The sequence below is a fragment of the Pelodiscus sinensis genome, chromosome 1 (assembly GCF_052426305.1).
Source record: "Pelodiscus sinensis isolate ZL-2025 chromosome 1, ASM5242630v1, whole genome shotgun sequence".
Lineage (NCBI taxonomy): Eukaryota > Metazoa > Chordata > Testudines > Trionychidae > Pelodiscus > Pelodiscus sinensis.
In genome coordinates, this window is record NC_143052.1 from 98395142 (window position 1) to 98410658 (window position 15517).

General features: G+C 40.7%; 1 protein-coding gene across 2 annotated transcripts in view; it reads right to left on the reverse strand.

Moving 5' to 3' along the window:
- The window catches only part of CRY1 (cryptochrome circadian regulator 1), a 61385-nt gene that overhangs the window by 18986 nt on the left and 26882 nt on the right, over positions 1 to 15517 (reverse strand). For both annotated transcript variants that reach the window (XM_075938377.2, XM_075938376.2), the window contains exons 2-7: positions 7948 to 8056; positions 6996 to 7138; positions 4379 to 4563; positions 2495 to 2583; positions 1940 to 2080; positions 743 to 1054 (exon numbers count right to left, since the gene is read on the reverse strand). In XM_075938377.2, coding sequence (XP_075794492.1) covers positions 743 to 1054; positions 1940 to 2080; positions 2495 to 2583; positions 4379 to 4563; positions 6996 to 7138; positions 7948 to 8056 — 979 coding nt within the window. The remainder of the gene's footprint in view (positions 1 to 742; positions 1055 to 1939; positions 2081 to 2494; positions 2584 to 4378; positions 4564 to 6995; positions 7139 to 7947; positions 8057 to 15517) is intronic.

Genomic DNA, 15517 nt, shown 5'->3' on the forward strand with positions numbered 1-15517 from the left:
CATGTGAAACAGGAAGGAAGTGAACATAACTCAGACAGCAAATGTATTAATCTTCAAGTTCGAACAGGAGGAACTGTTTATAATGTAGTAAGTTAAAAAAACCTGTGACTGTATTTAGAGATTTGTTTTTTATTTTCTGAAACAATCAAAATCAAAGACTGAAGAATGCTGTAAATAATAGCAATGAGACTAACACATCTTTATACTCTGAATATCCATGGCTCCAGTTTTAGGATAATTTGGTACAAGTTAGTTGGGCTGAGATCACTAATGAATCATGTTGTCCAACATGTATGGGTCTGATACAGCAAGGTGTTGAGTCTCCTCCCACCCCCCGTCCCGCCCTTTCATTCCCACTTTGCTTTCACTAACCTGAAAAGAAAAGGTTGGTGGTTTCTTTTATGGCAGCGGGATGGACGGTATGAATGGGAAAGAATTTCTATCAGCTGAATGATGAATGTTATTTATTCTTACCATAGATATATGGGGCTGAAAAGGCCCTCAAGAAATTAGCTGCTCTATTCCTTCATATTCTATTTTGATTTTAAAAGAACTCATGGATTTAATAATTGCTGGTCCTAATTTTCAAACTGGGTTATCTAAAATTAAGCACCAATGGCCATTACTAGACATCTATTTAAAAAAAGCATGTTCTGCACCTGAAACTTAGACGCCATCACTCCTACAAGAACGACAATTTAAATGTTCTGACCATAGTTTATTCATTAATGAAAAACTGTACCTTCATTCCTTCTTCCCAACTAATCCACAGGTCACCTCGAGTCAAGAAGCATGCCACAGCATGTCTGGCTAAATGATGAATCCAACCTTCCTGACGGAGCTGTGTCATAATTGCATCAATCCAAGGAAATCCTGTCCTGCCTTCTGCCCACTTGGCCAAAGCCTCAGGATTCCTATCCCATGGAATCTGAACACAGATGGGATTTCCCTCCATTTTATCAAAGCGTGGATTATTAGTAGCTGCTGTGTAGAAAAACTCACGCCACAAGAGCTGGCCATAAAGGGAGAGGGGAGGGGAACTGTTCTTCTTTACCTGAAAGGCATCACGAAAAAAAACTCTCAATTTTTTATTATACATAAACACTAGAAGATTTACCCAGCATTGCTTGTGTCTTAGGATAGGAGGCTGTGGGTGGGGGTAATTCCAGGAGTCAAGGCAGGGGCTTTGGGATGTAGAGAGCTCAGGAGAGGTGGTGGGGCTGCAGGAGTCAGGGTAGGGGCTCCGGGGAGGTGGTGGGACACAGGATTCAGTGCAAAGGGGCTAGGAGGGTGGATGGGTGGGTGGATGTAGTCTTGCCAGGGCCACCCGTGATGGCAAGGGTGGCACTGCTCTGATGGCAGTTCCTCATGGGGGCCCCAGCCAGCACTGGGTCCTTGTGGGGGACAGAAAGGGGCTCCTTACGGGAGGTAGGGGTGAAGAGGCTGCTGGCCAGTGGCTCCTGGGGGGGCACAAGGGGTCCCAGGTCTGTTAATCGGCAGGGCTCCTCAGTGGTATGCACTGTGGCCAAGGGCTTGGGGGAAAGGGAGGGGGCGGAAAGCATATGGGAACAGGGGGCCAATCACAAGTAGGCCATTGGCTACCAATATGGAGATCCCTAGCCCCAGCTAGCCACTCTGTCTGGTGCAGCCACCTCCCTTGTGGTCACTCTGCAGTATAACTATCCCTCCTACCAGCCCCCTCCCTTTCAATGTTATGGAAAACAGAATTCCAGGCACATCCTGTTTTCCTGGTACAACCAAACCCTGACCTTGCTTTAAGTTAGGATAAAGGAAGCTGCATATCAAATTTGGTGGTCCTAACTCTTACTGTTTAGGAGGAGTTCTTGAACAAACAGACTCACGGATAGACCGACACATGAACACACAAACTTTCTAAAATAAATATATAGATGAGTAGCTTACAAAGTGGAGTTCATACCTTTTTGTATAGGTCTGTTAACTTGAAATAAAAAAGGCGACATGACAGACAGCCAAATCGTAGATAGGGACTAAGCCCGGTGGGACTTGCAAGAAGAGAATTTGCATTCATTCGTGGTCTTTCAAAGTTTGCTACCCAAGCCTCAGAAAAATCAAATTGTTAAAATATGTATTAGATGATTCACAGGCAGAGTGAAAAATTATAAAGTTTAATATACAACTGAAACATACCTGCTCATTAAGAAGCTATTTTTGTGACTAACATTGCACTATATGGAAGATATCTCCACTAGAAAATGCTTATGTTCTAAGTTAAGTGAGATATCAAATCTTCTTCTAGTTCCATTTTTATAAAAGTTGAAGGTGTAAATTTTTTTTCCAAAAGTCATTATAAAAAACAAAATAGCTATTCAGTCTGTAGCTAGATACAGGTCTTGGATTGAAGTTCATTGGAAATTCTGCTCCCTCCTCCCCAACATGCTTATTTGTAGTAATAATAATTAACCATGGTTTTAAAGATGTAAACTTTTGCTTGTTTCAATGATATGCAACATACCTTTCGTTCCAAATGCCTTTCCAGTCGTGTGAGAGCTTCTGTTTCTCCACCCGGCCACACTGCCGAAGGCAAACCATCTGTATCAAAACCTGATAAGCAAAGTAAAAGAAATTTTTTTTTTAAATACTGTATCAAACAAACAGCAGTTATCCCAATTCTCAAAGAATAACTGTTCTCAAACCATGATACATCACTAGATAGTAGAATGCAGCTTTTGAAGCAAAGTTTGCCAAATGGACAAGTCCTACCAAGCCACATTAAAAAGCCATTTGCCTGCAACAAGCTTAAATACAATGTTTATGTTCTATTATAAAAGGCAAGGATAGACAGATCTTAAATTCCTTTTTACATTTCCTTTGATGCAGTCAATTAAAAACATCCTTCCACACTATTCATTTCTGTGGTCTCAATTCTGTAATGTTTGGGATATAAGAACTACAGAGATTTTTAATGAGACATAATTTTCCATTAGAATATGAGGACTGTATAACAAAAAATTAAGGACAGCCAAAATGTTAACAACTTGTTTTGACAAATTTTAAATTTAGAACCAAAATGTACATAGATGAGTCTTTATATTCTCTATGTCCAATGAAGGTAATCTTATACAGAGGCAGCAAGGTAGTGTGTGTGCGCGTGTATTCATTTGGATTAACCAATAAACCTAGGAGTATTGGTTAATCATTTAAATGACTATACACTAACATCCCTACGATATATAGCAGGATGACCATGAAGCAATGGGATTTGGAAACTTGCATCATGTGATGCTGACTGCTCCATATGACATTGCAAGCTCTTCCCAAAACACCCTGCAGCCAGTTGCATTCTGAAATAGCTACCACAATGCATTGCTCTGTGGCACTGCAAGACCTATTAATGTGGACATGCTCCACCATCACAAGGAGAAGTCAGTATGATATGCTGCACAACACAGACTCTAATCAGTACAGTAGTGTCACTGAAGTAGATGTTTAAGAGTTTTATTGCATTGGGCCTTAAAATTGCAATTTTTGAAAGGGATGAAGTTAACATGAAAGTGTGTCTGAGAATTCTGTACTTGCTAGAGTGACAAGTTACACTCAAGATTACTGTAAAAAGACACTAGTAACTTTTCCCCCACAGATCAAAAACATTTGTTGAAAGAGCAGAAAAATCCTTATAAAATGTTTTTAAATGGTTTATAGGTGTCTGGATATATTTTAAGGGTGTTCACAGAGTAACTGATGGTGACTGTCAAAAAGTTCAATTTGTCAGTATCCCTTTGATTCATCATGCTTATGGTTTGACCTGAAAGGTTTTCATATGTGCACTGGCATTTGCAAGATTACAGTGACAATAATAATTAGATTATTACTGTAAACAATATTTTAAAATTCATGTGCAAAGTTGTTCATGTTTAATTTTATGATAAATTGGTCAAATACATGTAACTTTCTGTAATTGGGCTATTGGAATTGAACTAGACAAGACAGAGCAGTGGAGATCTGACAAGATTTTTCCAGACACCTGTGGGGACAGCCTGGAGTCAAAATCACTTCTGCTTGTGTTTAACATAAGTGACTGAAGACTAAATCCATGACTCTATTATTATTTAACTTTGTTTACTTTATAATAATGTCTTTTCAGCTTTGGAGAAACAGAGTTTTAGCACTGGTTTTGTATGGAGCACAAATACAGGGAAGCATTCACTGCAAAAGAAGAGCTAAGTACAATGGTTCAAAACAAATGTGCTCGGAGTGTAGTCTGTTATTACAAAAAGTCTGGGAAATCTTCAAGTCACTTGGTTAGGCTTTTCCACCTTTGCTGTAGGACATTTTGGAAGTAATACTTCAAAATGTGTGTTATATCAGGAAATGCATGAATATAAGTCTTATAACATACCCAATTCTTCTAATGATGGAACACCATATTTCTCATCATGATCATCAGAAACTGGAGTAGTACACTTTTCCATTACTTCTGCAGTGATGGTTTCCACTGGCATCTCCAGTGGTTCCATTCTACTGATTAACGTCTGAAATCTTTTATAGGTAAGAGGTGGCTGTCCTCCATTTAATTCTATAATCCTGTGTTTAAAAAAAAAAACCAAATGCATGCATTTCATATAATTGCACATTAGAAATGTATATACGTATACACAGATGAATATAGAAAATCTGTTCTGACCTGCAGTTTGAATTCTGTTTTTGTATACCCACACTAAGCCAGACAGTTAAATCTTAATTATATCATTCCATTAATTACACAAATTTATTACTTTTGCTTTCTAAGTTGAAAACCTCTCTCAGCAGTAAATGAATAATAAATAAAAAAAATAAGGTAAACCATAACATATACACCCTCAAACAGGTTACAGACAGCAGTAAAAATAAAATTATTGCAGAGACATACATACATACAAACCACCAATTTAAAGCATTACAACTGTGATTTGGAAGGAAATACTATGGCAGTATTCCAATGGAAAACTATGGTAACATCAATTAGGCAAAAGATGAACATATAATGATTTTAATGGCAGCCATTTACATGTGCATGCACACCCTTCACCTCTCTTCTATACTTCACTTCTCCCACAAGAGTAAGGTTCCCTCTAAACTGTGGGATTGCACAGGTGTATAGTAAGCCCCACACAGGGGCTCAGGGTTGCTGTGCAGGAAGCTACCACCATCGGGGAGAGGCCCCAGAGAACTGCCATAGCTGGGGAACAGGAGTGCTCCTCTGGCCCCAATTAAGGAACGGGCTTTAGGGGCTGCAGTCCTTAAAGCCTCTGTGTTCTGGACCAGCCCTTCCCGGCAGGAGGAGAGGTTGGTAGGGGTAAGAGGGGGGCTCCACGCGCAACATTCCTTCCTCTCCCACACTCCCCCACCAGCTGGAACCACATTATCATGAGCACTAGGAAGCTCTGTCCTTGCAAATCCCACAGGCTAGGAATCATGACTAATGTGGCAGCTATAGGTGAGTGCCAGCAACACAAAACCTCCTATTGCCACCACACAGGAGCTGCCCCAGATAGGCCCCCTCCACCCTAAACCACTGCCCCAGCCCAGAGCCCCCCTCCACCAATCTAACTCCCTCCTAGACCTCACACCCCAACCCTGAACTCTCTCTCCTGTCCAGACCCTGCACTTCGACCTCCTGACCTAAGTTTGCTCCCACAGTCCAAACACCTTGGCTCCAGCCTGAAGCCCCTTACTAAATCCCAAATGCCTCCTTCCCCAGGCTCCACCCTAAAGCCCGCATCCCCATAGATGTGGGGCACACATCATCATCTCCATATTGGTGCACATAATATTAATTCTGAACATGAACATACAAAAATTAGAGGGAATGCTGCTAAAGAGTAATTTGATATGCTTCAGATACAACTTGAACTCCAAAAAGCAATGAAGCAGAATTTAAACAACAAATCTGTATATTATGGCAATGAATGGTAAACCTGTGTTGTGCATAGGGAGTAGTATTTTTTGTTTAACTACTTTGTTCATTTGGGGTTTCTTCCTAGTATTGAGGAAAGATCAACCCCTGCATTCCAAACAATGAAACAAAAATAGAAGTGACAGATGATACTGGAGAGATTTGAAATAAAGTTCTCTTAATTTAGCTAATATAAGACTGGACACCACAACAGAATTAATAAATCAAAATTTCAATGGGACCAATACTTTATATGTTGTCAATTATGTACGTACTAGGGGGCTGCGCCCGCTGCTCACTATATTCACCAACCTTCCCCCCCTCCCTCTGGCAGCTTTTGTGGCCAGACAGCATGATGATGTCATTCTGTCGCCCGGCAGGAAAAGCTTTTATATACAGAGAGATAAGATGGGGCTAGTATTAATCCACTAAAACCATTAATTTGTAGAAAAACGTAAACACCAAGGCAATATGGTGATTTCAAACAATCTCCAAATAACTTTCTAGGTACACATGATAGAAAGGGAATGTCTGAAAAACGTTCAATTGAGAACTAGCGCACTAGAAACAAACTTTAAAACTTCTTGACATATTTGCATGCTGAAAACAGCAATAACTGAAGCAATGGTATCAATCTTGACCTTTATTCATACCAAGTTCTTTATCACCCTGATGGTATGGAATGATAGAATGCAACTGTTCAAATTGGTATATACTGAACTACATACAAAATCTTACAACTCCACAATAAATCCTATTTAAAGTGAATTATAGGCATATATGCATCATATTCCCACAAAGAAAGTATATGGCCATTTTTATAGACCAATTATGGCACAGTTTATTAAAAGGGACTGATATTTTGGCTCTCAGCCAATTTTAGAGTTCAAAACTCTACTTCGCATTGAAATAAGAGGTTGTTATTTAACTAGGGGGTGGAAGAAGCAGGAATAAAAACTGATTAAGCATACAGTAAAGACTGCAAACTGTGCACTGTGGTTTTGCGGCAAAACAAGGACTGAATATTGCATAAAATCCACACACATTACTACATGTTAAACTTCAGACAGTAATAACTTACTTGTCTAAGTCATATAATGTATGTGAAATTCGTACAATGACCTCCACTCCAGCTTCACTAGCCAGTTTCTTAATTGCTGCATCCCTCTCCTTTCCAAATGGCTCAGAATCATATTCAATAGAGAGTTTTGCAATGTTCCATTCCTGAAATTCAGAAAAACAAGTGTTACATTAGAAGCACCAGTTACCGGGGGGTGGAGAAGACATTTACTTTCCCACTCCTAATTAGATAAAAATGCAGTCTTGCACATCAGCAAGCCTAAAACCTTATTAACAGCAGTAGTAAAAGGAAACTAAAAAAGTGAGGATTCCCTGCAGCCATTAGTCTAAACTTCTTCCTCAGGGAAAAAAAAAAAATTTTTTTGCCTATTAAACATTGCTGTCAGTTTTAATTTCATGGAAAGCTAAATTCCCAGACAGAATTAATCCAAAAATGATTACAGTGACTTTTAAAAAAAAAATTACCTCAAAGGAAAGAGAAAACCAAGATTAAGTTGTATAGCCCCACAGCCTGGATAACCTGACATGGGCTAGTTGCAGTTGTTCTATTGTGCAGCAGACATACTTTTGGTGAACTCCCAGGATACCCCACAATCCTACTAGCTGTCTTTCATCATCTTCTGGGCCTGTTTTCCCACACTGCACCACAAAACTAGGGCTAGAGTGATCACTTTTTGGGAGGGTGCTAGGAAGTCTGGGTTTTGAGTAGGTATCAGGCCCACACAATTCAGAGTAAACACTGGACCCTGGGTTCAATGATTCCTAGCCTGAGGTCACAAATGAGTGTAGATGCTCAAGCCTAGATTAACAAACCCTGTGTCTGCAAAGTGAGTTTTCTTAAGGCTGGGCTTATATTCTTGTACAGACATACCATTAAGGCTATGTCTAGAATGCAGAGTTTTTCCGGGAAACAAAGCATTTGCATTAAAAACACACCTTTGCCTATAACTCACCTTAAAGAGCCTGGGAAACACATCTGCTGGCTGTCCACGAATCACAAACAAACGAGAATTTAGTTTTCGTAGATTGGCATCTAGATCCTCAAGACACTGAAGCAGAAACCTGTGTAGGAGAAAGAACAAACCAACATTTATTTTCCTGAAATAGTTCAATCAAGCATCTTCAGTTAGGAAAGGGGGGGGGGGGGGGATAAAAAAGCAACTACAAGTAGATCATCAAATAGAAATTGCTATGTTTCCAGGATTTTACAGAAGACATGTGTTCACACATGCATGTTCTGGTCAAGGTTCAAACTATACATGCTTACTTTGACTGCAGTTGTTTACATTCATAACATTTATTGTTCTATATGGAGCTGAAGAAATCTAACTGCATTCTGCCTCATACATTTTAGCTTTGTAATGTACCAAAATGAATGCTAGTTATAATTTGGAATTCAGTTATTTAAAAGTAGAAGGGCAGAGGAGAGTAAGGAACAGGAGATAGTTACTAGGAGAATAAAAACTTTGTGTAGTAAGGCTTTACACACGTTTAGAGTAACCTAAAACGTGTCTGAGAAGTAGTGTAGCTAAAAGTCACACTAAATGACCCATCAGTTCCTTTGGAATTTAAAAAAAAAAAAAAAAAAAAAAATCTATAAAACAACTTGTGTCCACTGATTTATGGTTTTCTCTGGAAGCCATACAATTTCACTGTCTTGGATATCCACCTACAGTAGAATTATTTTAACAGAGCAAAGAAGATAACGAAACCATAAATCAACCAAAAATGGTCTACAAGTTTTCCAAACAGAGAGAGATTATTTTAGCAAATCACTCCAAATCCATACATTTTAATATTAAACTCATTACAAGAACAATTATTTATTATGAATTGGCAGTATAATTTGACATGCTGAAGTTAGTCTATGCAAATGTTAAGAACAGTTATATTATGTTTAACAAAGATTATGAAGGATTAGTTGAGGTTTATAAACTACTCTGTGAAATATTATGCAAATCTGAAGTATTCAAATGTTGCAAGCTGAGACACATCAGTACTTCCCCACCCATCCAACACAAACACAAAGCTGACTATGGACAAGATGTAGCAAGAATAATGAAGCATAGGTTGGAAAGAAATACTTTTGGAGTATAAGAAGTACAATAATAAACTACTTGTGGTTAGCTGCACTTAACTGTATTTTAGTTTCTTTAACCACCCTCCACCGCCAGGAAAGGTTAAAAAAATGAAAATTAAGGAAGATGTTTGCATACCCTAACATTGCTAAACACAGCAGGATCATTTATAAGTGACATTCAACTAACAATACAGGCAGTCCCCGACTTACGCGGATCCGACTTATGTCGGATCCGCACTTACGAACGGGGCTTTTCTCGCCCGGAGCTCACGGGCGGCGGGTCGCCACCCGTGTCCTCCGGGGCGAGAAAAGCTTCTCCCGGTCTTCCTGGTCTACTGGGGGGGGTCCAGCAAAGCCGCTAGACCCCCCCAGCAGACCAGGGACACCCGAGCAAAGCCGCTGCCTGGGCGGCTTTGCTTGTTTGCCTGGGAGCAAAGCTGCCCAGGCAGCGGAACCCCCGCCACCTGGGCGGCTTTGCTCCTGTCCCCCTGGTCTGCTGGGGGGGGGGGGGGGTCCAGCAAAGCCGCTGGACCCCCCTCCCAACAGTCCAGGGACACCCGAGCAAAGCCGCCGCCTGGGCAGCTTTGCTCGGGTCTCCCTGGTCTGCTGGGGGGGGGGGGGGGGGGGGGGCGCAGCTAGTGCGCCCCCCCCCCCCCCCCAGCAGACCAGGCTTTTGTTGCGCGACGCCTCGGGTAGAGCAGCTGGGGTGCTGCCGGGTTGGTCCTGTGGGAACCTACCAGGCAGCGCCCCAGCTGTTCTGTCCCAGGCTCCAGATTCAGCAGCTGTTGAAACTGATCAGGCTGATTTCAGGAGCAACTCTGCCTCTGGCTTCCTGTAGTCAGCCCCTGGTCAGTTTCAGTGGCAGCAGCTGAATCTGGAGCCAGTTCCGACTTACATACAAATTCAACTTAAGAACAAACCTATAGTCCCTATCTTGTACGTAACCCGGGGACTGCCTGTACAGTTCGTCTGCTGCTAGTCTCCATATGCACAGAAATTCTTTATGGTACACGGCAATTCAACAAATGCAGAATGATGGGTAACCTCTCAGTCAGCTGGCAACAGAATTTCCAATCCCATATTTCTTTTTTGCCTGCATCTCCTGCATGAGGACATCCGTGCTGCAATTTGTTCTGATTAGTACCAAAAATAATTACATTACATTACATTTAAGAAGAGGACTAGGTTGGTTGGTTTGTTTTTAAAGGACAAACACACAGAAAAGAACTGATAATGAAGAAATTGTGGAGAAATTGGAGGTGGTCTAGAGAAGAGCAACAAGAATGATTAAAGATCTAGGGAACATGAGCTATGAGGGAAGACTGAAAGAATTGGGCTTGTTTAGTTTAGGAGAGAGAAGACAGAGAGGACATGATAGAGGTTTTCAAGTACCTAAAAGAGTGTTACGAGGAGGAGGGAGAAAAATTGTCAAAATTACAATAAAATTCTGCCAAGCCTAAATAGAAGACTGTCAAATAAGGTGATAGTTTTTAAAACTAAGGCTACAGTAAAAATGTTAACTGTAAAAATTATGTTTACAGTGAGACTCTAGGCCCCCTCTTCCCACCCCGGACCCACCTCTGTGCTGAGGAGCAGAGGTGGGGAGGGAGGGCGCTGCTTCTACTCCCTCCCTCCTCTCCCCGCCACAGGAGCATTTTCTTTTTAACTGGTCCGGCCTTCAACCCTCACCACCTAAGGAAGGGAAGAGGGCTGCCCCACCTCCAACTTAACGTGACCTCCAGTCCGCTGTGGATGAGGAAGGGACAGTCCGAATCCAGCGCCTCTCCCCTGGCCTGAACACAGCAGCGGCTCCAGAGGCCCACTTCACCCCACTCTACCCCAGCCCCAATCCAGAGCCCACAACCCAGTCAGAGCCATTGCACCCAAAGCCTCTGTCAAAGCCGCAAGGCCCTTATCCCCTGTCCCACCCCAGATTCTGCACCCTTAGCCATAGCCCTCACACCCCTGCACTCCAACAGTCTGCCTCAGGCCTGAGCCCCCCTCCCACACTCATAACCCCTTAGCTTACCCCCCACCACATGAATTTTGCTATGTGCACTAATATGAAGGTGATTTTCGTACATCACTTCCATATTGGTGCACACAAAATTCATTCCACTCAGGTGTGGGAAAAATTAGAGGGAACACTATCCCAGACTACCGCACTTATTACTAAGATCTGCTATTTTGTCATTTATCCAGTTAGAATGTTTGATCATATGTAAAGAACTTTTTAATTCAAGTACAGTTTATCGCATTAACATATGAGGCAGATGATGCATGATCATGTTAGATAAAAATCTACCAGACTGCCAACATACAGTACTACAGTATAGCACTATCAGAGATTTTTAGCAAATTGAATGATATGCCAGCATATTTTCTTATTCTACTGATTTGTCACAATCAGACATTATGTAGTAGGGCCAGTATGTCCTTGTAAACAGATTAAGCTCAGACAGGATTTAAACATTATGTACACTCCACAGCATCACTGGGCATTGGGATGGAATGCTACTTTCTTATCACCAGATCAAGGTCCTTCTGTTTAGAAAGATGCCTGTTTTATTGATTCATTTAATTACATATTAAGTTTTATATTGTTACAATACAATATACAAGTTACTGTGACTTTCAAAGGCTGACAAAGTATTCAATAAAGAAAGTTGATATTTTGCATTACTTTCCATGCTTTACACTGACAACATAGTTTTAATGTGTTAGTACAAATTAAATCTGATACAAAAAAAGAAAAGTGAATGAGACAACAAGAAGACTGTTCAACTATGTTATCAATAATAAATTCTTATTCACTTCACTGCCACTATGTCAAGTAGTGATGGAAGGAGGAAAAATTACTACAAGATATAGCTTTGTATAAGCCAGAGCTGTTGTAGAGTTTCATTACCAAATTCTAAGAGACTCATACTAATAATATATGAAAAGGCAAAGGATGAAGGGTGGTGCAGTTTTGGAAAATAAAGAATTCAATGAGTAATACCATGTTATGAGCCACCTGCCACAGGTCTTGAAGCTAGACCAAACTGGGTCACTTGTAGATCATGCAACAAGAGATCTGTCCATTTGAGACCTTTGAAGACTGCCTGAACTGTGGGTTTTCCTGTCACATTAAAAATCAATTACAATGGTAGATTTTAGGTAGAAGCAAATAAGTATATGAATCTGTCCCCAACTTGTTTGGTGAACTACAGAAAGTTGTTTCCTTATGCTCCGTCGCCTACTATGATCTTTTCTAACCACTTTTCTGTATCTTTAGATTATTGTTCTCTGGGATGTGAAGTATGCAATAAAATATTTCTCTGTGTGCTACAAGCTCGCAAGTGCTTCTCAAAAATAGTACCCTGTACCTGTTTTACACTTCATGGGCAACATACACAATGACAATAGTTAAATTAGACAAAATAAAGCTATGTTGTCTATTGATATATTAGCACCTGTAAAGTTCTGTAATCTAAACACTAAATATTAGTGTACCTTACCTCTAAAAGATGTATAAAATCTCTATCACACCATTTTCTCCCTTCCTTCTTAACTGTTGTACTTACTATTCACAACACTGAAACTGTGGGGGTGCGATCTTTATATTTAGTGTTTTCATAGTAGATATGTGGTTTGACTGGGAGTAACTTCTTACTTGTTGGAAAGTGAAAGCCCTGTGAATTGTTCTTTTGAGCTTTAGAACTAAGTGGCAAGCCCAACAAATTAAAAAAAATTAAAGATTTAGAGATTTTTTTTTTATTTCTTATGTAACAATAATGATATATCTGATCCAGTTACTGGTAGGTCAGTTGATATTTGGGCAAATGTAAAATCTTCTCATTCTATAGCAAACAAAAGCAAACAATTCAGCTGTGTAGGAAAGATAGAAAATATGGCAAAAGACCAGCTTGGCTTAACAAGGAGATCTTGCACGATCTCAAAATAAAAAAGGAGTCATATAAAAAATGGAAACTAGGACAACTAACAAAGGAGGAATATAGGCAAGCAACACGGGAATGCAGGGGCAAGATTAGAAAGGCAAAGGCACAAAATGAGATCAAACTAGCTACAGGCATAAAGGGAAACAAGAAGACCTTTTATAAATACATTAAAAGCAAGAGGAAGACCAAGGACAGCGTAGGCCCACTGCTTAGTGAGGAGGGAGAAGCAGTAACAGGGAACTTGGAAATGGCGGAGATGCTCAATGACTTCTTTGTTTCGGTCTTCACCGAGAAGTCTGGAGGTGTGCCTAACGTAGTGAATACAAGCAGAGAGAGGGTAAGTTTAGAAGATAGAATACACAAAGAACAAGTTAAAAACCACTTAGGAAAGTTAGATGTCAGCAAGTCACCAGGTCCTGATGAAATGCATCCCAGGATACTCAAGGAGCTGATAGAGGAGGTATCTGAGCCTTTAGCTATGATCTTTGAAAAATCATGGCAGACAGGGGAGATTCCAGAAGACTGGAAAAGGGCAAATATTGTGCCCATCTATAAAAAGGGGAATAAGAACAACCCAGGAAACTACAGACCGGTCAGTTTAACGTCTGTCCCAGGGAAGATAATGGAGCAGGTAATTAAGGAAATCATATGCAAACACTTGGAAGGTAATAAAGTGATAGGGAATAGCCAACATGGGTTTCTGAAGAACAAGTCATGCCAAACTAATCTGATAGCTTTCTTTGATAGGATAACGAGCCTTGTGGATAAGGGAGAAGCGGTGGATGTCATATACCTAGACTTTAGTAAGGCATTTGATACGGTCTCGCATGATATTCTTATTGATAAACTAGGCAAATATAACTTAGATAGGGCCACGATAAGGTGGGTGCATAATTGGCTGGATAACCGTAATCAGAGAGTTGTTGTTAACGGTTCTAAATCCTGCTGGAAAGGGATAACAAGTGGAGTTCCTCAAGGGTCTGTTTTGGGACCCGTACTGTTCAATATCTTCATCAATGATGTAGATATTGGGATAGAGAGTACGCTTATTAAGTTTGCAGATGATACCAAACTGTGTGGGGTTGCGACTTCTTTGGAGGATAGGGACATAATTCAAAATGACCTTAGCAAGTTAGAGAAATGGTCAGAGGTAAACAGGATGAGGTTTAATAAAGAGAAATGCAAAGTGCTCCACTTAGGAAGGAACAATCAGTTCCATACATACAAGATGGGAAGCGACTGTCTAGGAAGGAGCATGGCGGAAAGGGATCTAGGGGTCATAGTGGACCACAAGTTGAATATGAGTCAACAGTGTGATGCTGTTGCAAAAAAAGCAAATATGATTCTAGGTTGTATCAACAGGTGTGTTGTAAGCAAAACTCGTGAAGTCATTCTGCCGCTCTACTCTGCACTAGTTAGGCCTCAGCTGGAGTACTGTGTCCAGTTCTGGGCACGACATTTCAAGAAAGATGTGGAGAAATTGGAAAGGGTACAGAGAAGAGCGACAAGAATGATTAAAGGTTTAGAGAACATGACCTATGAAGCCAGGCTTCATGAACTGGGCTTGTTTAGTTTGGAAAAAAGAAGATTAAGGGGGGACATGATAGCGGTTTTCAAATATCTAAAAGGGTGTCACAAGGAGGAAGGCGAAAATTTGTTCCTCTTGGTTTCTGCGAACAGGACAAGGAGTAATGGGCTTAAAGTGCAGCAGGGGAGGTTTAGATTGGACATTAGGAAAAAATTGCTAACTGTCAGGGTGGTCAAATATTGGAATAAATTGCCAAGGGAGGTGGTGGAATCTCCCTCTCTGGAGATATTTAAGAACAGGTTAGATAGACATCTGTCAGGGATGGTGTAGACGGAGCTTGATCCTGCCTTGAGGGCGGGGGGCTGGACTCGATGACCTCTCGAGGTCCCTTCCAGTCCTATTATTCTATGATTCTATATGCAAATTGTGCTACATCAATTGCACAGCTTATTTCAAAATAGGACTGTATAGAACTTTAAAGACTAACAAGATGGTTTAATAGGTGATGAGCTTTCGTGGGCCTGACCCTCTTCCTCAGATCAAATAGTGGAAGAAAATTGTCACAACCATATATACCAAAGGATATCCTGTTTTTTGTTTCAGCTGCACCAGACTAACACAGCTACATTTCTACCACTATTTCAAAATAGCTCATTTGAAAGTAGGGAGTGTCTACACAGCACTTATTTCCAGATATAGCACTCTTCCTCTGACTTTCCTGACTCTTCATACAATGAGGGTTACAGGAGTTGAAGTAAGATGTCCTCCAGCATGACAGTATTTTGACACTATTTTGAAATAACTGCCTGCTGTGTAGATGCAGACTAAGTTATTTTGAAATCTCGCTAGTTATTTTGAAATAGTTTTGCAATGTAGATGTACCCTTAGTGAACAATGCCAATCAGAAGGCCACAGAGTGCAGTCATTTTGGACCTTCTGGATTGCAATTCTTGCAGCACCAAATCTCCACAGCA